Source organism: Hoplias malabaricus, chromosome 16 (genome assembly GCF_029633855.1).
Source record: "Hoplias malabaricus isolate fHopMal1 chromosome 16, fHopMal1.hap1, whole genome shotgun sequence".
NCBI classification, from domain to species: domain Eukaryota; kingdom Metazoa; phylum Chordata; class Actinopteri; order Characiformes; family Erythrinidae; genus Hoplias; species Hoplias malabaricus.
Genome location: NC_089815.1, coordinates 12,820,467 through 12,847,143, shown reverse-complemented (window position 1 = coordinate 12,847,143; position 26,677 = coordinate 12,820,467). Strand labels below are relative to the sequence as shown.

General features: G+C 36.6%; 1 protein-coding gene across 5 annotated transcripts in view; it reads left to right on the top strand.

The window, feature by feature from the left end:
• ptprsa (protein tyrosine phosphatase receptor type Sa) overlaps positions 1–26,677 on the top strand; it is a 403,088-nt gene that overhangs the window by 258,225 nt on the left and 118,186 nt on the right. For all 5 annotated transcript variants that reach the window (XM_066647371.1, XM_066647370.1, XM_066647369.1 and 2 more), the window contains 5 exons: positions 5,117–5,227; positions 15,759–16,028; positions 16,636–17,217; positions 17,332–17,468; positions 18,107–18,251. In XM_066647371.1, the coding sequence (XP_066503468.1) occupies positions 5,117–5,227; positions 15,759–16,028; positions 16,636–17,217; positions 17,332–17,468; positions 18,107–18,251 (1,245 nt within the window). The remainder of the gene's footprint in view (positions 1–5,116; positions 5,228–15,758; positions 16,029–16,635; positions 17,218–17,331; positions 17,469–18,106; positions 18,252–26,677) is intronic.

Genomic DNA, 26,677 nt, shown 5'->3' with positions numbered 1-26,677 from the left:
ACCTGCAATGTGTGTTTTTGGACTGTGGGAGGAAACCGGAGCACCCGGAGGAAACCCATGCGGACACGGGGAGAACACACCAACTCCTCACATGCTCACATGAAGGGGGCATGTTTTACTGTTACTCATGTATACTTTACTCAGATCAGCTGAATTTTCAGACATTGCTTTAAGACAAGAATCTGAGGTAGCATTAATTTGCTGGTGCATGAAATATAGGGAGCATTATAATAGCTAGTTATGTCTTTTTGGCAATATCTCAGCATCTACAAGACATATCATGTTGATGTTTGGTGGGCTGGTTCTGTGAGCAAGCCTACACTTGGGAAACTAATGACAACACGAAATCAAATTTCAGCAGGTGTTTGAAAGATGTCTATGGACATGCTTTGTAAGAGCCTACAAAGTTTCATGTTGAAAGCAACAAGTACTATTCATGTTTTTAACCTGTGAATATGTTATATTCATATCAACATGATGTATGCTTTATAATATGCTCTCCCTAGTGTCTCACAACTTTGTAATTGCAATTATTTTCAAAAAATTCATAGTTTTTTTCTCAATTGTCAGGTATATGAAGTATATAATGAAGTATACATAGCAACAAATAGTCTTTATTCTATAATTATAAAACTACAGAATGCTTCTCAAGTTTGGTGGAAATCAGAGAATGGAAAGTGATTGTAGAAACAAGGAGGTGGTTATAATTATGGTACACATACACACAGACATGCATGTAAGGCCTCATATTTGCAAATATAAGCAAAAATTACACATCTCCCGAATACATTCAAATCATAAAATGCAGATAAATATCCTTCACCTTCCCTCTCTCCCCTCTTCAGCTTCTCTACACTGAATAACAGGTGCCAAGTGAGCCCACATTCATCATAGCTTCCCCTCCATTCTTTCTGCATTTCCACACACAGAATGAGAGGCCCAGATAGCTCACACTCATAATAACTCCCCACTTTATCCTGCTCCACTATTTGCTTCTCCACAAACACTGATCATACTCAGGAATGCTGCATATACAAGAATATTCTCATATATGCAAATGTAAGCAATATTTACAAATAGACTGCAAGTAGCCTGTAAATCCCCGCTTGCAGCTATATTTATTATTATTAGTGATCGACCAATATGGTTTTTTTGATGGCTGATGCCGATTTTTAGACAGCAGTATTGGCTGATGCCGATTTTTAGACAGCAGTATTGGCCGATGGCCGATAGGTAAAGCTGATATTCCCATTCCTCAGGCAGTGAAAAAACTAAAGGCATTATCATGATTTATTTTTACAGAAAACCCAAATTTGTAAAAGAAACCATTTAGAGGTCCTGAAATATATATTTAGTGGTCAAAAGCTTATGAAAACAACACAAAATATAGGCGCTTATCTTATTTTTGAAAAAAAAAAATGTGACTATAAACTGAAAAGTTCATAGTCATGAGTCATATTACTTTTTTCTTTTTAATTGTGCCTCCAGGGGTCTACTTTTATCAGTTAAAATTTAGAGTTGATACCTCATACTGAATTGAAGTTATTCCAAGTGTCTTATTCCTAGCTCTCCATAAGGAAAAAGATTACTTTTACTGCATAAATACAGTGTATATATCTTGTCTAGACCTAATGTCAACATCTTAGTGTTTTTCTTTACTATGAGAAACTCGTTTCCTGTCCCTCACCCAGTGGCCATTTACCCCTCACCAAACAGTAAAAACCCTTAGGTATGGTGTGTTTTATTCTAATATACTGATTTTATTTCTGATGTTTACACTTGTGTCTCACCGACTACAGTGTTCCTTTAAATGACTGACATGTTAAAAGGCGAGAGCTGCACTCTGATTGGCTGTAGAGCAAGGCAACCTCTCCCACACACCTGCTGCATTTAAATGCCCTCAGTGGGGGAAATGTAACTAGTAAAAGACATCTAAGATTTAAAACATGTTTATTGACGTGATTATTGTTTGTGGAGCTTGTGGCTGTCAAACAGAACCGTTTGAGTCTCTCTCGCTGTGTCTGGGTCTGTTAGGCACTGAAAACATATGCGCTCTGCTGCGTGTTTGTCCTGCCTCCTTGGGTGCCATAACTCTGCCCCTGATTGGTCTACAGATTTGATTGTCATTGGAAAGCTGAGTGCCTATGCTACGCTGCAGTGACATGGGTCCACAGGGATCATATTTTAATTATTTTTTGAAAATGTGTACTATTTTTTTGAGATTTTTTTTTGAGTACTCGTGACACAAACATGAGGATTAATCACAAATGGTTTGACGGAGAATTCCTGCATTTCAATGTATATCTTCGTGATCCTGAGAGTCTGACTGTTCGATTTGTGTATGATATGTAGCTACACATTACTCAAATATGGCGCCGTGAAAAATCGGAAAATCTGTACTGTCAATAATATTTTTTCATAACAGTTTCCAGTAACAGTAAAATACTTATTTATCGAGTAAGATTATATATAAAATGATTAAATCAACATCAGTGACTTTAAGCTTTAATTTGGTACATTGACGGTCAACTTTGGACATGTACTTTGGACTTTAGATATAACAATGAGTTATTTTTTTTATAGGTGCCGCCGACCAATGAGCGAAATAAGAGGCGAAATAACGCTGGGTTTCTAGGTTACAACTATCAAGTCGTTTATGATGCAGATTATTGAATGTATGTTACAAAGAGCAGCCAGTAACAAATAGTGAGAGCTGAAGAAGAGAAAATAATTAATTCCATTTTCTCGGGTGAGACGGCATGCAGCTACAGGCTTGTACTCCTGTACTTGTGCTCAATGATGTCTGTCTGTAAGATGGCAAAATGGATGCAAGGGGCGCTCTAACAGCCAGAATGACGGAGCTGCCCACAGCATTGCCTGTGTGCATTGTGCAAATATCGGCCTCTTACGCTAATAGATATATAATATATATGTATATTTTCTATTTCATATTAATTCATTCATTCATTCATTCATTATCTGTAACCGCTTATCCAATTCAGGGTCGCAGTGGGTCCAGAGCCTACCTGGAATCATTGGGCACAAGGCGGGAATACACCCTGGAGGGGGCGCCAGTCCTTCACAGGGCAACACACACACTCACACCTACGGATATTTTGAGTCGCCAGTCCACCTACCCACATGTGTTTTAGGACTGTGGGAAGAAACTGGAGCACCCGGCGGAAACCCACACGGACATGGGGAGAATGCACCAACTCCTCACTGACAGTTAGTCAGAGCGGGAGTCGAAGCCACAACCTTTCACATTGTTCTCTCACATTGTTCTGTGACTGCGACACCGCATATGTTATTATGATAGGTTTTTCTATGTTGATCAGTCCTGATATTTATCGCAGTGGTAACATTTTGGTATTTTGTCACACTACGCACATTAGTCCTAGGGCATTGTCACTTCAAGCATTTAAAGAAGCAGAAAGAGTAAAAAGGTAATTAATAAATACATTAATTCATTTTAAAAATAAGTAAATAAACTCTACCAAGTGAACCTTAAACATATTGCACCTAACTCAATAGAAGGTTTAGAACAGTGCTTTTAACACAGGGAAAGTTAGAGCGTTTTCAGTTTCGCAAGTTCATTCATTCGTTGCCTTTAACCACTTACTCAGTTCAGGGTCGTGGTGGGTCCGGAATCTACCAGTGAGTGAGTGAGTGAATGCAAGACAGAAAAAGTTCCGCCCTTTGGAGTGTTTAATTAAGAGAAGCAGCCTGATCTATGGCATCGGATCCAATTAAAAATTCACAAGCGTAGAAAATAATTTGGTGTGAGGAAAACTACGTCAGGCAATGAACAGTGCTCTCACAAACAGGAAAATATTTCCCGGGAGGAAAATACACTATAAGTGAAGAAAAACACAGTGGGTTCTCTCTGCACGAAGGAATGTTTCTGTGGATGTGTTCTGATGGGTCGACATTACAGACAAAATACACCCCAAAACACAGAGTGAACAGGAGACTATAACATATTAAATATATATTTAATACATACACACAAGCACTTGAATTAAACCTATTATTTTCACATTCATGGAGTCGCCTGTTCATTTACCGTGATGGCATGGGTATACACGCCTGATAGCATGCAGTTGGCTGTGCTAACCAGGTTAATAGAAATAATGGTTTACTGAGCTCTATTACCCAAAGCTTATCATAGTTAACGTGCAAAATTTATCACGATATCTTTTTATCACCCAGCACTAGTACCCCTTGCAAGTCCTTCCAAGGTTTCTTCCTTAAGTCTTGAGGGAGTTTTTCCTGCCACTGTTACCTCTGGATGCTCATAAATCATAAAAATAATTTTGGCTTGACTTCACAAATCTCCTAACTCTATGCTGTTCTAAAATAGGTAGTTATTGGTGACTTGTAAACTGTTCAAATTAGAGAGTATAAATATGAATGGCAATGGACAAGTGACATTACACACTGCAGCATAAATGTGCAGTTGGTTGTTTAACTTCAGTACTTTTATTTAGGTGATTCACTGTTAAAATATCTTGCCTCTTTGCCTAGTCATAATTAATATATTTAGCATTGGTAAACCTGGGGTTGTGTTACAGCTTGAAAACAAGAAAGTTAATCATTTAATTGCATTTATATATGACTTTTCAAGTCATTCAAGTTCATTTAGGGTGTGTAATGGGCTAAAGTGTAGTCTTAACAACAGTGACCTAATTACAGTTTATGAAAGAGATATAAAATTTACATGACTATCAAGGTGAGGCTGCAGCTAGAAATATTTAAGCTCTGGCATTCTCAATTACTTTAGCATTAGCATCCGGTAAGTAGATGAAGTAAAATCGTTGAGTTACTTAAAAAGGAAACTACGGTTAACAGACCTTCAGCCTTGTTATATATACGTCACTTGCTCCCACGGCACATAAAATCATCGTGAATTGAGATTATGGTTATATCACTTGCTTTTACACATGAACAAGGCTTTTTAGAAATGGATGATGATGCTTCCATTAAAAGCTGGTGCCAGTTTTGTCATGTTCGTTTTTCATCATTCTCTCTCCTTCTCTCTTTCTCTCTCTCTCTCTCTCTCTCTGTCCCTCACACACACGCACACCCTCTTTTGGGGGGCGTGTCCTCTTTGCAGGTGCCCTGCAGATAGAGAACACAGAGGAGACGGATCAGGGGAAGTACGAGTGTGTGGCTTCTAACGAGAATGGGGTCCGCTACTCTTCCCCTGCCAACCTTTATGTGCGAGGTAGGAAGCAACAGAGCCCAAAAAAAAAAAAAAAAGCACCCAAAATCATCTTAAACTAGTCCCAGTGTGCTGATGGTGCTAAATCCTATTTACTACTACTACTACTACAAATAATGATAATATTAATAATAATTATAATAATAATAATAATTTAGTATGTTGAGAGAAAATGCTTTGGTTATGCATGCCCTGTGTTATAACTGCCAAATACTTCCTCCTGTGCTATACTGCTCTAGTTTTCAAATGATAATGTTGTATATACAGAAAATTATTCTTCTTACCATAATTGATAAGAATTTTGACTCTAGGCAAGAAAGAGCCTGTATTGGTATTTTACTTTTGCAGATACAAGAGGATGGTGGTAAGTGCAATTTTGATTGGCTGGCAAAGCCTAAATACAGCCTTTCAAAATGGTAACCAGCAAGTACTAAGGTAAAGAAATAAATGTATGTGTATATATTCAGGTGAATATGTTTTTGAGTAATTGTTGTAAATCGCGTTCACCACAGAAACAGTGGATAAACATGCTTTTATCATATAGGAAATTCCTCTTTTCAGAGGGAAACTGTACCAGCTCAACACTAATTTAAGCTTTTTAGCATAGAAAAAGGTGTGCTTTGAAGAAACATCTGATATTTTTATTGCTATAAGTACAAGCAGGGTTCAATAAGACAATAAATGCCTGGCAAGACAGATGCTTTTTACATGTAAAATTTATTCCGTTAATATAAGAGAGAGAGAGATTGTTCCCACTGTGTACCAAATAACTTGGTCTCCCATAAAAAATTCAGAGGCCTCTTACATTAAAAAATAGGTCAGACTGCTGTCTTTCTGTTGCTATAGTTATTATTTTGCTTCTATGAGAATTATTGTGTAATACTGCCTCATCATTGTCAAAGAGAACTGTGTTAGTTAACAAATTAATGCAAACCATCCTGTAAAACAATATTTTACCTTTTTATTTTATAGCAGATACTGGCTCCGTAATATTCAACATTTTTTGAAAAATATTAGAGGGTTTTTTAAATTTGTTTTCTTTAGTTTTTGTGCAGTGCCATAGAAGAACCACTTATTTTTCCAGTAGATATTTCTTTATTGGTTCTACAGCAAGTTCTATGAACCTTTCTCCATGCTGGGCCATATTTCCACTCATTTCAGATTCACGTCTGGGGGTCCCCTGATGATCATGTTAAAGACCACTGCTTTAGAGAGGTTTTTGTGAATATAACAGTATGTAATGATTCAATAACATCTATATACTACCAAGTAGTGGTTTTGTAAAATGGTTCTCATGGACCCCACTGACAGTAAAATGACAGAGGAACCGATTGATATCCAATCATGTATAAATTTTGGGAACAACGAGTATAGAAATATATATTATTTTCGCCCATTGAAAAATTCATATTTCACCAAACTCTTTATGGAACCATGTGGTTTACTCTATGGCTTTGATCAAAAAATCCTTTGCAGCAACATTTGTAGGACTGTAGACAGTTCAGTACTAAATATTAAGAACTTGTTCTTGCAGGAAGTACGCTGATCATCAGAAATATGTTCATTTTCATTGATGAAACCCCTACCACATTTAAAATGTATCACGCGTCTCCTTTCCATTTGTTTTCAGAGTTTGATTCTAATATTGACTGTAATCAAATGTCTTTTGATTTCTATAGTATTCTGCAATTGAAATTAACAGCTACAATTGAAATAAAATCAGTCCATACTTTCCTAACTTTAAAATGAAACTCAGAGTCTCTCTGGAATTGCAGGATGAATATGTTTAGACCCAGAATCATTGTAGCTGTTAAATTTTATAATTCATGCTTTATTTTTGTGGGTTTTTTTTCTTTATTTCATTGGTTTCTATTTGTTTCATTTCTCTTTCTTCTTCTGTTCCTTTAGTTTAAGCAAACAGGCCACCATGGGAGTCTTTTTAGGTGGCTAAATAGCTGTAATTTATTTTTCATTGTTCTAACGTGCTTAAATTGACTTCAGTGGAAAAGCGTTAGCACTGGGATGAATCGTTTTCCATTCTGAGTCAAAACAGGTTGAAAGCAACAGGCAAGTTTTGTGACAAACGGAGTAGACATCGAAAAGGGCAAAAAAAAACAAAACAAAAAAAAAAAACAAAAGCAGATTATGCAGCTTAAAGCCTTGAGGTGGCCTTTTTTACTCTCTCTGTGTTTCCCCTATTTTTCTCTTCTCCTCATGTCATTGTGTTCTGCATCAACCCCTTTACATCCCTCAGAGCTTCGAGAAGGTTGGTGTGTTTTTTCTTTTTTACTTTTTTTACCCACATTAAAGACGAAAAGCAAGATGTTTTACATTTTTGAAACTATATTTATTTATTACAAAGCTCATTAGAAATTTGAATGAGCGGAAAATACTAAACTTTCAAACCTGCCTAATAGATATAAATTTTAATTTATTATGCAAAAAAGGAAAAAAATGTAGAAGTGATAGAAACCCGCAAAAGTCGGGCTTTTTTAATTTTTATTTTCTTTACATTTAAGTTTGCATTGTGGGACCTTTTCTTGTTGGCATCTTTTGGTATTGCTTCTGCTAATAATAAATAAATAAATAAAGACTTGCATTTGTTGTCATGAAAAATAACAGGGCCTGGTGTATGATGGGAGAATGTAACTATGCTTGCATGCCTGGATACAAACTTTTGTTTCTGCACAACTTTTGCATTTTTGTGATTGTTTTACTCTCCATGTTCTCCAACATCCCTCATAATTAAGTCTTGTGGCCTCTCCTGTAGCTAGTTGCTTGTATTGTAATGTTATTTTTTGTGCAAATTTGTTCAAGCTGTTCCTCAACTCTCTTTATGTTGGAAGTTCCTATTTCTTAGATTTTGTATGTATGTCTGTGCATATTTGTCCCTTGCAGCTTTTTCTTATTTCCAACATAGAGTTACTGCTTAAAAAATATGTTAACAGCCAGTGTTCCTGTTATCGATACAAAGATAATTTGGCTAACAAAACCTGATAGGGTATTATTATTTTCTTTGGCATTTACTTCCAGCTAATTCTTCACTGTGTCACAGGGATCAGTGATGAATATAATGATCTCTGCATTCCAAACAGTCCCTTAGAGAGCACAGAGGCTTGGCATTACTCATTGGCAACAAACTAGCAGCGACCATTTTGTTGACTGACTGCCACTTGTCCATTTGTAGTCTGCCAACTCATTTATACCAGCATTTTTCACGCAACCGATCCCCACTGAGACGGCACATGTCCGAATTACTTTTCCATTTGAAGATTTGTGTGATCAATCAATCTCTGTGGGGAAAACAAAAAGCTAGTGGCTTGTTCAAGTACCTATGTCATCCTCTTTGCATACTGAGGTAAAGAATACAAAATATCTGGGGCCATCTTCAATCTCTGTACTGAGTGGTTGCATCATTAAATTGATTGGCCTATTATTTTCAAACTTAACACATTAAACATTATGGTCTACATGTGTTGAGCTCCTGATATATGGCCAGTTCACTATTACATTATCTATTATGTGGCAAACTAACCTTTTGGAAATAATCATACAGTATTTCTTATGGGGAAGACGTGCTAGAAGTGAGACAAGACTGGTGAACAACTTTGTCATTTAGATCACTTAGAAATTCCCATATCATCCTGCAGGAAGTACCATGGTATTTCATGTGGGAATTCTTTTACGCTTCAAGGGAAATGATGAGGCACAATCCTGGCTGCAGTGCTAAACCATACCAGACATCTCATAATGTCTGCACTGAAACAAAATGGCCTTTTGAATTATTCATCTGCAGAGGAAGACATGGTGCCTTTAAGGGGGGGCCATTCTGGCCCCAAGCAGAAGTTAGTGGAATAAATAATGAAAGGCCTAGCACTGCGACACTGTCTCTCAGGGCTTGGTATTGGCACGACTTTATTTTTTATATCTGGTCATGCCAATCAAATATGCTTACCATCTTGAGTGCCCACACTGTATCATTGCACCACTAGGCAAATATTACTCATGTCCAGCTGCATGTAAGCCTAAACCTGCCATAGCCATGTGCCAGCAAGACTAGCAATGCTCAAAACTTGTACTAAAGAAGCCATTTAAGCTGTTATGTCACAAATATTTATACTCTGATCTCAACAGTATTTTTTCTCTGTTACCATTGAAACTATGTTTATCAGTGATCATGTATGGAAACTCCCTTCTGCACTTTGATTTACCAGTATTGTGTTCATTATAATAGAGAACCAATCATTACTCTACCTTAATAACAAATTAATTACAGAAATTCAAGTAATTTGTCCTCTTCACTGTGGTCGCTAATCTCCCATTACTGCTTGCTGATAATGCAGCATCTGAGCTCTGCTTATTGTAGCTGATGAAATTACAATATAATTGAACAAATTACATAATTTATGGATTTTTGACCTCAAACTTTTTTTTATTGCAGCATTATCATTTCCAGAATATGCAGAATTTACTTGAATGTAGAGATGCTGGAAGACTGTGCTATGCTAAGCAATGCTATACAGCTATACATGTGCATGTTTCTGCACGCTTGTTTTCCTCCAGCATGCCTTGAATTGCATCTACTTGCATGTGTTACTGTGCATTTTGGCATGAAAAAGGAGAACAAACCAAGATTACACCCTGCATTCCGGTAAGCTAATTCTGAGGCTAAGCTAAGCGTGCAGCTTAAAGTATTTTGACCTCTTCTCTTTTGGAGGGTCTAATTTTAAAATCAAATTTGTGCATATTTATGCAGCACATTTGTTCATTTTACTGTTGTGGAGAAAAGCTATATCTGTCTAAAACCATTCAAGTGATGCAGTCTCTGACTCGGTCGGTCATATATTTGCCATAATCAGATAAACCAGTGGCAGATGTGTGGTGATTTTGTTCCTGTAATAACTTGCTTACTCTAAGCCCCTACTGAGACTGCCTACCATTGCATGTGGGCCACCCCTGTGATCCATATGGAAATGCCCATAAAACCCCACCTGTCCTCAAGCCAAATGGAACTTTACTTGGTTTTGTTTACCAAGACACAAAGCAAGGTGTAATCTCAGCTTAAATAAGGCACTACAGGCTTCACTTTTTGTTTCCTTCATTTTTGGGCTGAGGCAGACTGTCTAAACAATATGAAAGATTGTGTCCATCTTCGAAAACGGTCTGCCGCTCCCTTCTTGACATCCTTGTACCCCCCACCCCCCCCACAAAAAAAAAAAAAAAAAGAAGTGTGCAGCACTCTCTCTTTGGACTGCATTTCATTTTATTCACTGCAAAATCCCTTGATTTTCTGTTCCTCTCCACAACGGGGCTTGAAACAAGGTTTTGACTTGGCACCTTACTGTATGTATTTTGTACTTCCATTGCTCCGACTATTGGTCAGGCCTGCTGGGCTCCTGGTCTTAGTGAATGAGGAGTGTGTCCATTCAATTGGGATTCTTTTGCGGCAGTTGTCCAGTGTATAACACAGAGGAGCTCTAGTGCACATCAAACGTTAGCGTGTTAGCCGTGTGACCGTATGTCGGGGCTTAGATAAAGCCTGAAACTACTCTGTATTTTATGCAGCATTACTTCAAAGCCAAAACAAGCCTGATAGACCGATAGGCTAGGATACATATGTTGACATGTAAATGAAGACTCATTTAAAGGATTCTTTTTCTCCATGCTGGACAGATACAATGTTTTGAGGCTTTGCTTTGAAGTCAGGGAGATTTTCACAGTTTGTTAGATGGCTTGTGGGATCCAAAATTTCACCCCAACATTGTAAAGTAGGCTGAAGTATTTTATTCAGTTTATAAAAGTTTATAAAGTTTATAAAACCTTAAAATGTTTATATACACATAACACATTTATAAAAAGCTTCTTAAAGGAAACATCCATTTAAAGATTTTGAAGGAGGCAAAAAGTACTTTTCACTGCAATGCTCCAGATACATACTCAAGATTTCAATTTTGGTCACACCATGTTTTTGAATGTGCAGTGAAAATGCTCAAGCAATTTTTTCCATAAAAACTCTCTTCAAATACAGACCATAAATCTAGTTCCCTGGATTTTATAAACACTTTTATTTAACTGGACTAGTGATTTAGCTCAATGGCCATCTACCCATGAAAATCCATGAAAAAAGTGTATTCACAGTCTGAATTTGAAGACTCTTGTTCTGTAGCCTAACACAAAAGAGTTTTTGCTTTAGTTGTAAGGGGATGCTTAAAATAAGAGTAAATCTTATACCTGCTGATGTGTTTATATTAATTTAGAACAATTAGAATTTAAAATGAGTTAGCACTGGATGGTACTAGCAGTCGTAATTGCTAGTAACAGGTGAAAGGTTGCAGCCCTCATTCACTCAACTACCAAGGCTCAAGGTTCACTGCCAGAATACAAAGCCAAATAAAGAATTCCAAATACAAACACCATTTCAAATTTGCTTGACATGGCTGAATATCTGAAGTTTTACTTTCTTTTTCTGAGTTGGTGCTAACACCACCTATTCATTATAGGTCCATTCAGCTACCACCATTGGCATATGACTATCAGATTGTTATATTTGTGGTCAGTGGTCAATGTCAGAGCCTTGAAAAACACCCCAGTATCTGTGTGTGCCTTGACAATGTTATATATGTTTTATATATATTTTAAGTTTAAATTGTGTGTCTTTGCATTTAAAAATGTTGCTAAAATTGCACTTGCACTAATAATTTTCGGGGTTGCATGTTTGGATGGGCTTCGGCAGTGTGATTCTTCCAGGCTCGTCCTGGTGGACAGTTTGGTTCAATATTGTATTTTTGTATTTGTCCCACATGCATTCATAGCCATGCATGACCTTGTGACATATGGGCTGGGTGACATATGGGCTGCCCTTTCACCTTTGTCAGACTTTGGATATGTGCTTTTTTAGTGAGGTTGTTTACGGTGTGATTTACCCATAACTCCAGTTCAGACTTCAGATGCAAACGATTAATAATAGTATTCCATCAGTGTTTCTATATTTCATCATAATTTGATCGTTGAAACCATTCACACTGGTTTGATATGACATTGTAGAGAAACACATCAACTTGGATTTCTGTACAGTAGTGGAGCCAGGACTTGCAATGTCTGCATTACAAATGAAACTTTAATAAACCCATATATATCTTATATCTTTTCTTTGGCGTGTAAGGATAATAGCAGTAATTTGGATATTTATGAAAAGCTAACTTCATCTGGTCAACACCAGAATAAGAGCTGTTTAGCCATTTAGTGTAGTAACTTGTGAGAGACCTTTAGATGTTTCAAAGGTCTGGTTAAAAAACAAAACAATCTTAGACACTTAGAATTGTTCAGATTTCACCTGAACATCGACTGAAGGTCATGAGGTCTCAGAAATAATTTTAAATAGTTTTTAAGATAATTAAGTATAAAGGAAATAATGTATATATTGGTTGAAGCCCTTCTGCAACATTCTGGAAAATTTCTGAGCGCTACTGTTATCCTGGACCATCTCTTCAGAACTCATCAAAAGTTGAATCTTGGATTTCAAGCCCCTCTGTGTTAAATTTTATTTATTTATTTATTTATTTACTTACTCACTCACTCACTTACTTATTTTCTTACTTATTTATAAGTCGAACCAGCTCTCTTCTGTGCCCTCTTCCCTACCCTGCTATCTTCCCCCTTTCTCCTGTAAATATTCAAAAGTTCACCTGTGTCTATCCTGTCCCTCCTGTGTACTGTCCTGCTGCTCGACTCTTGGTCTGCCTCATGTGCCATCTGCACTTGTTGTCTCTGTCCTTTCGTGTCATTGTGTTTGCGTGTGTGTGTGTGGTTTTTTTTTTGTTTGTTTGGGTTTTTTTTGGCATTTCTTTCCTTTTTTTCGACTAGCCCTAACACCTGTACTTCCATGCTTTTCTTGCTCTCTCTCCAGTTATCTTTGCTGCTCTCTCTGCCCTCACCTTTGAGACATAACCCCCTCACAGCTCCCTACAAACTCATCAAAAAACATTTTCTGCCTTCATTGCAGAGACGGCTTTATTGATTTTTAGGAAGCCAAACATATTCTAGAATTAAAACACTAATACTGAAGCGTTAAGTCTAGTTGCAAGTTGTGAGTTGCAAAAAATATAATTCCCACACAGCTTAAATATCATATAATAATCACAATATAAAATATACTTTATTAACACATATCTAGAAACAGATAATGTCCTTTTCTTGTTATATAAAATCCCTTTCTCCCTTTTTGTGTAAATTAAGTGGTGTAACTCCATAAAGGGCCAACACCTGCTGGTGGAGAAACTCATCTTGTTTGCTTTGTAGTCCATTACTTACTGAGCATTGAGTCATAGAACCTAATAAGTCTGTCAAGAGTTTATGATGCATTTACATAGATCCAATCACAGCAGATTAACAATGTAGAACAAACGCTAGCAAAAGCCACTATTAAAACAGCTCACTTATTAACATTTGCAGGTAGTTCTCTAAGCTATTTAAATCAAACATCAAACTTCATTCTTGAAAAAGAACTATGAAAGTGTTGGTAAGGTCATGATTGGGGTCAACAGAAGTCATACACGAAATAGATTTTATAAAAGGGCACTTTTTTTTTAAACACTTGCACTCAGCAAGTCTGAGCTGAGTGAGCAAATTAATCATCTTGCAAACTCTGTAAAGTTGAAAAGTCACAGCAAGTGGGGAACAATAGACAGCTTCCTAGGAACAAAGGGAGGATCCTGTGGCTAGCTAAATGATTGCTGGGAAATGATTATTGTCATCATTGTTTAGTGTCATCAAATATTACCCCAAAAAAATAAGTCAGTTGGCCATGTTAATAAGCAATTAAGTTATCGTTGTTGGTTGGAAAAGGCTTTTATTATGTAAACCATGTTTGTGAACATTTTAATAATTCAAAGCAAACTTTAGACATCTTCTGTCTCTATTTTTTAAGCTAATCTAGTTGAAAGATTAACCCTGGTTCAATTATAACATTAGTATTTGCATTTCATAATGCATCATTTTAGAAAAATAGATGCTCCACATTTCTATTCTTATAATGATAACACAGGTGAATAGCACACTGTCTAGCTTCAGTTGAGCTTATAGAGGCAATTAAAGTTGAACAAGAAATGAAATGTTGGACAAGTTATGAAAAGTCCATAATTCATAGCCTTTTTTCTCCCTTCTGTGGCACCCTCACTAATCATGACTTTCATGTACAGCTTTGGCAGCCTTTTTGTCATAGAAATGCTTAATTGTTCCCATTGTAGACTAGCATACTGTCATGTACACCTCTCTTTCATTATTTTTATATAGATTTTATGTTTTTTTTCCTTTTGTAAATAAGTTTCTTTTCATTCATAGTTGGAGTTAACCTCAGGGTTTTTTTTTTCTTTTTTTTGAGGTTATGTAAATGTACAAATTTTCTACAAATATTTTTTTTTCCACCACAATGTCTAGCCAGTATTGCAGTGTGACAATGCTGTCACATTTTGAATCACTGGTTAGAGAGAAAATGAAACTTTCTTAGTACTGAAGTGGGTCTCCCGGCCCCTTTATTTCCCTTTATCTCTTGTGCGCGTACTTTGCTCCCTCCTTTTCTTCTCCTTCCTCCTCTTCCTCCTCCTGCTCCTCCTGTTCAGTCGTCTTTGTCTGGGCATGCTAGCGACCCTTCAGTTACATTCCTCTATGCATTTTTAGCTCAAATCTCTATCTGGGTTGATTTTTTTTTGTTTCATTTACTCTTTGTTGAGTTTTTTCTCTACCTATTTATGCATGGTGTCTGTGAAAATGATAGCTGCATCTATCAATGGAACTGTGTCAGATATTAAAGAGGCTTTGTCCAGTTGATATACACTTAATCACAAAAATCTGATTAAGGTTTCTCATCTTTAGGTTTCACTTCTGAGATATATATATATATATATATATATATATATATATATATATATATATATATATATATATATATATATATATATATAGTGATTACATTATTATTTTTGATCTGCTTACAGCAGGAGACACTTCCATAAGCCATCTCCTGCTGGCAAAACCAGCATGGAATAGAACACTTGAAGTTTTATAAAGCACATTTTATAACTTTTAGGACTAATTCACTAATGTTGTAGTGTTTAATTTAGATGCAGTTCACACACACAACTTTGAAAGATGAGAAACTCATAATAGATTTTTGTGCAATTAAATGTGCTGTGATGAATCAAATATTAGTCTATGGAACCTTGTTGCTATGAATTTGTTGCTTTAATGTCAATCTATATTGTTGGTGAAGCAGTTCTTTTAGTTTAGTTTTTTTTAATCATTATTTTGATTTGCTATAATTTTAGATAAATATTTTTTACATTCTACAATCTCACTTTATATGATTTGTTGTCCTCTCTTTAGACAACATATTTGCTCTAAAGAAGGACTCATTTTCATCGCCCTGTCTTGTCACCTTTCTCTCTCTCTCTCTATTTATCTATCTATTTCTCTCTCTCTCTCTCTCTCTCTCTCTCTCTCTCTCTCTCGTTTTCCATTCTTTTCTGGGCATTTGCAGTGCGCAGAGTTCCCCCTCGTTTCTCCATCTTACCTGCCAGTCATGAGATCATGCCAGGGGGCAGTGTAAACATCACCTGTGTGGCAGTAGGCTCCCCAATGCCCTATGTGAAGTGGATGCTGAACTCTGAGGACTTGACGCCGGAGGATGACATGCCAGTGGGCCGGAATGTTCTGGAACTAAACAGCGTTCGCGAGTCTGCTAACTACACCTGCGTGGCCATGAGCAGCCTAGGGATCATCGAAGCTGTATCACAGATTATTGTCAAATGTAAGCGGGGATATGGGTCTCTTACTTCATTCAGCATTGACCATTGCATAGAAATAGGAATAATTATTATTAAGCACAATATATATGTAATATAATATGCCAGTGTTTGTGTGTGTGGATTGAGAGTTGAATGGAATGGCGTTCTAAGCTGTGTTGATTGTAAAAGCATCCTTAAGTATCTAGAAAGGCACTATGTAAGTGTAACAATAAATAAAGAATTAATTTGCATAGATTACTCTTTACAAATGTTTGTATACCCCTTGTCAAATTTTGTAGATTACAAACTGAAATAGATTTGCATTTCCTTTACAGAAAGTATGTATAATATATTAAATAATGTATCTATACTGGAAATAATAAAAAATGTGGTCCATAAGGAAAACATTAAATGTTATTATGTATTTTTTTCTATTTTACATATACTATACATATATTATATTCTATACGTATATCTAACAACAGTGTTTAGGAACATTGTACTAATATTCACAGATAAATTGACATGTTTAATTGCCCTGTGGAGGATGTGTTTATTTAATTTAGTTCTGTGTACAGAGTGTGCTGGTAAAGTAGACCTATTACCCATTTTCTTCCTGCACACTTTCAGCTCTGCCCAAGCCTCCAGGTACTCCAGTAGTTACAGAAACCACAGCAACCAGCATCACCATCACATGGGACAGTGGCAATCCTGAACCAGTTGCGTATTATATCATCCAGTATCGTGCCAAGACACCAGACAGCAAGTTTGAAACGGTGGACTCCATTACCACTACTCGCTACAGTATAGGAGGCCTTTCTCCCAACACTGAATATGAAATTCGTGTCTCTGCCTTCAACACGATTGGCCAGGGCCCCGCCAGCGAGCCGGTGGAAGCTAGAACTGGAGAACAGGCTCCTGCAAGCCCTCCCAGAAACATTCAGGCCCGAATCATCTCCCATAGCACAATGATGGTACGGTGGGAGGAGCCAGAAGAGCCCAATGGCCAGATTAAGGGCTATCGCGTCTACTACACCATGGATTCTTCCCTGCCTATGAACCTGTGGCAGATCCACAATGTGCAGGACAGCATGATCACAACCATTCAGAACCTGATGGCCTCAGAAACATACACCATTCGTGTGCTGGCCTTTACTTCAGTAGGAGATGGACCTTTTTCTGATCCTATTCATGTCAAAGTGCTGCAAGGAGGTGTGTACAATTCATATCTGTTAAGAATGTTCAGCTTAAAATTAGTACTATGTACAAAGTACTATGTTTACGTTCTTTATTTGGGTCATACTCTAACACTGTTTTGCTTGTTAGTCCCTGGACAGCCATCCAAGTTTCAGATTGGCCAAGTGTCCGATACTACAATCGAGCTGACCTGGGAGCCTGCATTTGAGAAAGAGGGAATCATCAGTTATGAGCTGCGGTATAAAGAAAGCAATCAAGGGAGCTGGGTATGTTTTCTAAATTTTCCAGCATCTGTCCAAAATGCTGACCTAAACATACCAGAATATTTTACTTTAGGCATTAGAAATACCCCTTGAGCAAAAGCAATGGCAAAAACCTTCAAACTAAGGTAGGGTATATAAGTGTCCATACTTATCTACAAATAACTGACAACCAGGTGATAGTATGCCTAATCAAGTGTTTGAAGTAAGAGCAAAATATATTATCATTCCTGAAGACAAAATATATTTTGTGATGTTTTAGTTTACTTTAGTTTAATTATTTTGAAAGGTACATTAGCAATCTTAAGATTATTATTTAGTATTCCAGGTTGTGCATACTGTGTTTACAGTCTGAACAGTATCATGGGATCACTTGTATTTAAATTCCCAACAATGATGCAAATATATACAGCACTTATTTTTTTAAATAAACCCTGTTTTGATTTAAAATTTTTAGGGTTTGTTTGTTTTTTACTTTTATACACTCTAAAATAATTAAATGTAATTGTTTTTTTGTATTTTTTTTTTTTTTTTGCCTTTTTTATTGACGATATTCACGAAGTACTTATACTTCCATTCAGTTGTTTTGTCCACCCTTTATGTCATCCATTTTGAGGTTTCACATCTTGTTTCTCAATGAACAGGTAACACAGACGTTCAGTCCAAGTTCCTCCTACTTGGTGGAAGGTCTGCGAGCAAACACAGAGTACACATTCTCCTTGGCTGCCATATCTAAGAAAGGCATTGGAGCCTTTACTAATGAAATCTCCCAGAAGACATCGCAAGCCAGTATGTAATACTTTAAACTTCTTGACTATTTTCAGTTCTGGTGAACTGTTCTTTGACTGACATCTGTTTGTAGGCAGTGTTGAATACCTCAGTCCCTAACTCTGGTGTCTGCAAATCTTGAGAATATATATATGTCAACATTTTATATGTATCTCCTTGGGCGTATACATTTAAAGCATGTGCCCTTTTTGTCTCACTCCTTCGCTCTCATACTAAGAGAGATGTTTTCTGACAATACCTTTGTTGTTTTTCTGGAATGTTTAGGATTTGTAAAACAGAATCACCTTTTTAGCTCTAGCAGTAGCCACTAGCGAGCGCAAGCTAAAGTGTTTCCAGATAACAAAAAATGTGAGGTAATCAAATGCATTCTAGCACTCCACCTCTGCTTTTTTTCTGTTATTTTTTCAATGACTGTGATTGATTGTTGTGTTCTGAATGTAATTACTGATTGTTTCTTTCCCAATTTAACAAACAGGCATCTGTGATGCTGTGAAGATATTTAACCTGAGTTTGTTTTTATATATATATATATATATATATATATATATATATATATATATATATATATATATTCCTCCCACAGTCCAAAAAAAAACCACACGTTGCAGGTGGATTGGCGACTCGAAAGTGTCCGTAGGTGTGAGTGTGTGAGTGAATGTGTGTGTGTCTGCGTTGCCCTGTGAAGGACTGGCGTCCCCTCCAGGGTGTATTCCCGCCTTGCGCCCGATGATTCCAGGTAGGCTCTGGACCCCCCGCGACCCTAAATTGGATAAGCGGTTACAGATAATGGATGGATGGACATATATATATATATATATATATATATATATATATATATATATATATATATATAAATATAATTTATATATATATATAAAGTGGAACCTCTACCTACGAACTTGATCCGTTCCGTGACCCGGTTGGTAAGTGGAAAAGTTCGTTTCTCAAGTCAATTTTCCCCATTTAAAATAATGGAAAAGCAATTAATGCATTCCAGCCCACCACGAAAGTGGGCTTTTTGCACTGATATATGTTTACAAAACTCCCAAATTAGTAAAAATAAATACATGTAGCATTACTAAAAAGAAAAAAGAAACAGTGGTAACAGTAATAAAGTTTTAAGTGGTTACCTATCGCTACCTTGAAGACGTGACGAATGGCTGGAGGAGTAACACAGGCACTGGCTGTATGACGGGAAGAGGGGGTGGGTGGAATAACGGAGAGTAGACGGGTGAATGTGGGGAGACGAAGCGTAGATACGAATTTTGATGTCTGCTATTTACACTAATGCTAAATTGCTAAAGCTACAATTTGCTAATCTTAAAAGCTCACTCAAGTCTGGGCGCGCTGGGAGACTCGCCTATTGTGGTCAGTGGCCATTTCCAGCCGCCGGCTCAGCAGAGGCTAGGGTTTGTTTCTAGAGTCATGGTTCGTTGGAGGAGCCAAAAAATATTCAGATGCCCGGTTCGTATCTTGGAAAGTTCGTTAGTATAGGCGTTCGTTAGTAGAGGTTCCACTGTATATATATGTGTGTGTGTGTGTGTGTGTGTGTGTGTGTGTGTGTGTGTGTGTCTTTCTAAACAGATAGGGGTTTATGTATAAGACTTAAAAATGAGTCCGTTGTTTAGTTTAATGGATTCTTTTCCTCTTTGTAAGGGTACTGTCAATTGCTTTCGCCCTGCACTCTTTTCAACACTTCTTTATCTTTGTAAAGATTTTATTTCTCCCTTCTTGATTTTCCTCTGCCACAATTTGTACTTTTCAAGACTGTGTAAATGTGAAACAAACAAATCAATGTGGGCAGATTGACTGGAGACAGGTGTAGCACTGCCTCCTTTCCCACTGCTCTGTTTATATTCCTTATTTATTTGTCAACAGCGAGGGAAATTTTTCTTCCCTTGTGACCCAAATGCACAAAATGTCATTGACTCGGGCATGTGCCACGGCTTTCCTCTGCGTGTGCCTCTTGCTGTGTAAAAAGGCCGCACAGTAAGCATCCGCTGGGCCCCGCTGCCTCTCTGCCTATATGCCACAAGGAGCGCTGAATTATTCACAAACCACAGTCTGAAAATACACACTAGCTCAATGACATCATGATTTGGAGTAGATACCCAAGTGATAAAATATTCAGTGCTTGTGGCAGCTTCAAGACGTTATCCATTGAATGCTGAGTTCAATGGGCTATCAATATTTTGTATGAGCCTTAATATGCTATGAAATGTAACGGTTTTAGGTTGTTTTTAGAAGTTTATGCAAAATTTAAAGAAAAATGCAGTAATGTTTGTGATTATAAATGTTAATGCTTGCTATTTTTTCTCAGTTTACAGCATGTGCTTCAGTAAGAATGGCTTCATTTTTGTAAAGCATAATGGAATTTATTGTATTTATAAGTTTGGGTTATGCTAAAAAGCTATGTATGCTATTTAACTTTATGTGCTGTTTATAATCACCAGAAAGGTAGAGCAAAGTTTCAGCTGTTTTTATTACATTTTAATGATGTAAGTTTAAGACGTCATTAGTGTGACTTCCTACATCATGATATATTTTGTAAACAGGAATGGCTAAAGATTTTATAGATCAAAATCTTTTTTGTAGATGATGTTTTATTTTTATTTTACGTTTTTATTTTTTATTTTTTTCCCCATAATTAGAAAACTAGTTTCCTGCTTGTTTTATGTAAATATGAGTTCCTACTTTTTGCGTCAGTTTGAATTACTGACAAAAATAGAGTTTAAAATGAGAGTGGTGTGCCTGAAACGCCCTGACAAGAGAAAATCAGAAGGAAGCCGTGGCAGCAAGAATCAGTCTATTTTTAACATGCTTTTCTGTTCTTACCCGTGCAGCTTGTTGATTTAGTACCTGTGCCGGTGTCGTAGGGGTCTGTCTGGGGAGACAGTAATCCACAGCAATTGCACATACAGTCATAAGTTATAGCAATAGAAATAACAAACCGCATGAAGCACTCCCCATTCCTGCCTGAACGGGGCACTCTGGAGATCCTGTTACTACATTATTTCCCACAAACTCAGGCATGACTTAACCAGTGTACATCCATCTGCGCCATCCTCTATATGTGTCTGTGATTTGTGTCTCTTTTGCTTGTCTCACGTTGTCTGGAATGACTTATAAATTGACAGAGAAAGTAGGAAAAAAAAAAATATATATATATATATATATATATATATATATATATATATATATATATATATATATATATATATATATATATATATATATATATATATATATATAATGTGTGTGTGTGCACGTACATGATGTTGGTTTACCTATATTTCACTTTATGCCTTTATGCTGAAATGAAACAAATCCTTCCCTCCTTATTGTTTGACGTCACTTGGCATTTCCTTTTTCTTTCAGTGTCAAATAGAGATTTCAGTTTGCCTGTATATATTTTTTCCAGTTTATGATTTTTTATGAGACACAAATGGTTCACTTTACATTGGAGGACAGCTTTCAATGAGCTTTTATTTTTTTCCCTTATTTTTTTTGTCTTTTTTTTTTGTCACAACAGTTAGCAACTTCCCCCCCCCCCCCAGCAGCAACAGTACAGCACTTAGCATTACCACAGAAAATCCATTAAACTAAAGGTGAGAGTAAGTATCTCTGGGGGAGAGTTTTAGCCGTCTGCTTGGGCCTTCAACCCTCTGGTTCCTGAGAGCTTTAATGGAGAATCTCGAAACCAAATGCATTTGGTTTTTGAAGAGTCCTCCCTCAAGCATAAAGTAAAATAAGTTTGAAGTCACTCTGAGAAAGAGATCAGGAAGGTCATATACTTGAAAAGTCAGCCTCAAAATAAAGCGACACAACACGAAAATCAAACAAATTACATTATAGTGTGGGTTCCTGAGAGGTAAGTGGATCATTGTTCTGAATAAGTCCAGCCTGCCATTGTCAGTTTTTGGTAACATTACTGAATTTACCATGCTTGCTCATAGGTGTTAGCTACAATTACAATCAATCTCACCTATTTTAATATATGACAATCTAAATACTCTACAGAACACTGTACCACTTCCTACAAATTTTAGTGCATCGTTTGCCTGTCAAATTGTACATTTTAAATACTAATGATGCTGAATGTTCAATAGAAAGTTTGAGAAAATCTGTACATATTCATTTAGATATTTACATGCAGTTCACATTTTTGTAATAATAAAATGTATAAAATAAAATTACTAAATCTAGATCTTAATAGTGCATTATATATTTTAAATACAGCATAATTTATATTCATATGCGGAAATCTGAAATCTTGTGCTATGTAATTGTAGTTTAATGACTTATGTACTTCACAGTATAGGGAGTGAGAAGCTAGTTGACTTTCAGTCAGACAATAAAAAAAATCTCAATTTAAAAAATCTCCACAGTGAAGAGCTTTTTTTTTTGACAAAATCAGTTTTCTGTGATCTAAAACTGTGTTTTTGTGTTTAAGGGAGGCCAAAATGCAGACAAAGACCTTAATCTTCTTATAGTCTAATGTTTCAAAATGGTGTAACATGAATATTCTTTAAACGTTTCACTCTTGGGTTACCCCATCCCTAGCATTTGTTGCAGGCATTAAAGTGTTTACAAAATATCAAATTATCAACCAAAATACTGGATCATTCTTTTGGAAACTTTTTCAGTTACATAAATAATTAAGAAAATTTGACAAATTACAGATTTTTATACTTGCCTACTTCAGGACTGCATCGTCTGTTTAGACTTTGAGGTATTTCTGCTGTTTGTATCATTTTGAGTAAGTAACCTAACTCGCATAAATCACTATGTTGTATGGGTGATGTTGAGCAGTGTGGCCCCAAGGGAAATCTTGTTTCCCTTTGACATGCTTTAGCTTGTTCATGTTTCCCATGCATGGATGAAGCTCCTGACAGAGTCCATTCTGCTGCTATTATAGGAAAAGTTTTTTCAGACAGTGCCGGAGATTAGATCCATGGTTCATATGTTCATGCTCGCAGGATTTTTTATTTTTCTGTCTGCAATGTGCACACATACACTACTGTTTATAATATGGAATAATTGTATATCAATATATATAAAGCTCAGTCCTAATAAAAGGTTGATATTCTCAGCTTTAAGGTTTCAAACAGTTTAAGACAATTTAGGAAATTAATGAAAGAACCTGTAGGGGATTATTGAAAAACTTCATAGCCTTGAGATTACACTTACCATAATATAGATTTTTTTTTAGTTATATAGTTATTAATGTGAAAACTGATTCCATATGTTTGCATAGTAGTGTCTTCGTAGTGCAAAAGTAGTTGGAAGGGTCTGTTAAAAACGTTATGGGATAAATTACATTGCTTTCTGTACAGTGTCCTTGACTGCCTAGTGAGTTAGTGGTACTACAGTTATCATATAGTGCTTAGTAACCGTATCTGCCATAATAGAGTAGCAAATTATACTAATAATATATACTTGTAAAAATGACATAATATTCATGATAAATACTCCTGACAACTAACTAGACATATTCAGTATGTGATGTTAGCTATTGCTAAAATGATTGGGTATTACAGAGTGTATCTGTTCATGATATAAAGCACTTTGCCCACTTAACAAGAATAGAATTGATGTTAGCCACTAGTGGACAGATTTAAAATTTGGCTTTGTGAGGCATCCACCACGACCTGACTTGCTCAACCATCAACCTCTGAAAGACAAAGCTTCCCATGTTAGAGCAAGGATAGGGAGGAATTAAGTTTTCCACCTTAAACAAAGCTGTCTCCCCAAACACAAGAACATGTGTGTTGCGAAAGAAGAGGTAGAAGATCTCTATCCTGACTCACTCACTCTGGAAGCTATAAATACAATTACCTCAGTGCAGCACTACCAGGTGTCTTACACACACACGCACGCACGCATAAACTGGCACGCAGGATCACCACACTTGTTTCCAGATTTACATTAGCAGAAACAAAGAGTTATTGTTTTAGTTATTGGCTTAGTGTTTACCATCATTTCTTCCAATGCTCATGTGTGTTTTAACATGGAGTCACAATGGCAAGCTGGACTTCTTCTGTAACATGAGAAAGAATATTATATCTTGTGTATTGTTTTAATTTATGGTACAGTGTACAGTCTCAAGTTTGTTGATGGTACTGCATACATGTGAGGCCAGTGTGGGCCAACAGTCATGAGCCAGAGCCTTCACTGACAGGCCAAGGGTACTCTTTAACCCCCTGTCACACCTCAAGCATAAGGTTTCAATAGTAGCCATTGTAGATTAGAATCCATTAGTTGCTTTTATAAAAGGCTGACTGCCTGTTAATGAGCGATGTCCAGGGGGTTAGAGAAATAGACACTCTTGAACTGATCAGTTAAACTTTGGCCTCTTGGGATAATAACTTTTCCCATCAGTAGCTGTTCAGACTTTGGTACCCATTTCAGACATGGTCTTGGAGGGTCCACAAGCTGAGTTTCAGGGACCCTGCATCAGCCTCCTGTTCTCTAGCTGGGCAGCTTGCCCTAGGCTAGAGATTCTTTAAGCACTTTTCTAAAGAATATTGGAACGATGGGCGAGGGTTGATAAACTAAACGACTGATAAGAATCCCAAATTATGTCCATCTAATGCATTTGACCAAAGTTTTTCCCTAAGCTGCTGTGGCATTATTAAGGTCTTGTCACCAGATACAGTTACTCAGAAAAATATTATACCTGACTATTGTTCAAATTAAAAAAGGCTTATTCTAAATATTATTAATATAAATATTATATTTATTATATATAATATTTGTTTAATATTCTAAACGCTCCCGTTATCCAAACAAGCACTTTATCTCCCCCAGATATAGCAATTAAGTGAGGTTTTTTAGTCTGCTGGAACATTTATTGACAAACATTAGCATTAGTTCCTTATTCATGGCAGTATGTGTGCACTAATTTAGCCCAAAAAATGTTTGTGCCAGAAAACTACCTGAAATTTCATTCGGGAATGAAAATAATCTAAAAACAATTATGTGTTTTTGTATTTTATTAGACTCGAAAGTGTCCGTAGGTGTGAGTGAATGTGTGTGTGTCTGTGTTGCCCTGTGAAGGACTGGCGTCCCCTCCAGGGTGTATTCCCGTCTTGCGCCCGATGATTCCAGGTAGGCTCTGGACCCTCCGCGACCCTAAATTGGATAAGCGGTTACAGATAATGGATGGATGGATGTATTTTATTATTGATGGAATGTATATTTATATGTCAATAGAACAGTGTCACTATTTGCTAAAGTCATTTCTTTAGCATGAATATCAGCTGTAGTTCTCTAAGCAATTGAAAAGGCAGTTTTCCTCTTCTTTAGTTTGCAATGAGTTGCTCTCTATGGACAACCGTGCCATTTTCTGCCTTAAAACTGAAAAGTGGACAATTGATTCTGACACTGGAGGAGGTTGTGAATACATTTGAAGTAGGAAAGGGGGCTGGAGAAAAATAATCTGCTTAAGCTGTACAGAAAATAAACCTGTTTGCAATAAACGGTCTGAATGGCGCTTCCTTATGTAAAATAATACACTGCAAAATGCTGGTGGCAAGCATTAAATAAAAGGAGTCTAGGGACAGGTCAAATCAGTTTATGCTGCCATGAGCACAAATGACCAAATGCTTTTTGCCCCCAGCCCTAACATTTAATGAATGCAACAGTGGTGGTGGCCTGGCCTAATGGCTGGCCGCTTGCTGCTCGCTTGGCTATGAGGCAGAAGAGAATAAAGCTTTAATTTATAAAAAAATATATATATATTTTTTTAAAACTATATATATATATATATATATATATATATATATATATATATATATATATACATACACAAACATGTTATTCTACAAATGAAGAATACACCAATATTACCAGTCAATTTATTTTTGTTTAAAATGCTAGTCTTCAGATACTTTACCTAACAGTTACTGGCTTATCTTAGTCATATTACATAACTTGTGTGACCTATTTTTGAGCTAGAAAACTTTATACTGGCATCATTACTGCTTTTCTGAGATGCTGCTTGTTCACTGCAGTCATATCTTATCTCTAGCACATAGTTTTTGTGAGATAGCATTTAGAATATATTTGGACTAAACAGCACTTTACAATAAACAAAATCTATGAAATGGGATTCTTTCGGTCCGAGGTTTGGTGTAGTATTTTGTGTCAGGATGGTTAGGGTTATCTAAATGGTTGGGGGAATATATGAGTGTCATTGTCTCTCTTTCAGCATTGTGGACCCTCAGACTAGTGTAAGCAATGTAGAGCACAGTCCTGGCTAAAGCACTTGGACAATCCTTCCCCTCTGACCACCACAGGCTCACTTGATTATATCTAAACATGAACCACATATACCACAAGTCAGTTATTGTAGACTTCTTTTAACTTACTACAAAGCGCCTGCATTATGCTAAGAGAGTTTTTCACAGAATGGGGAAGGGTTG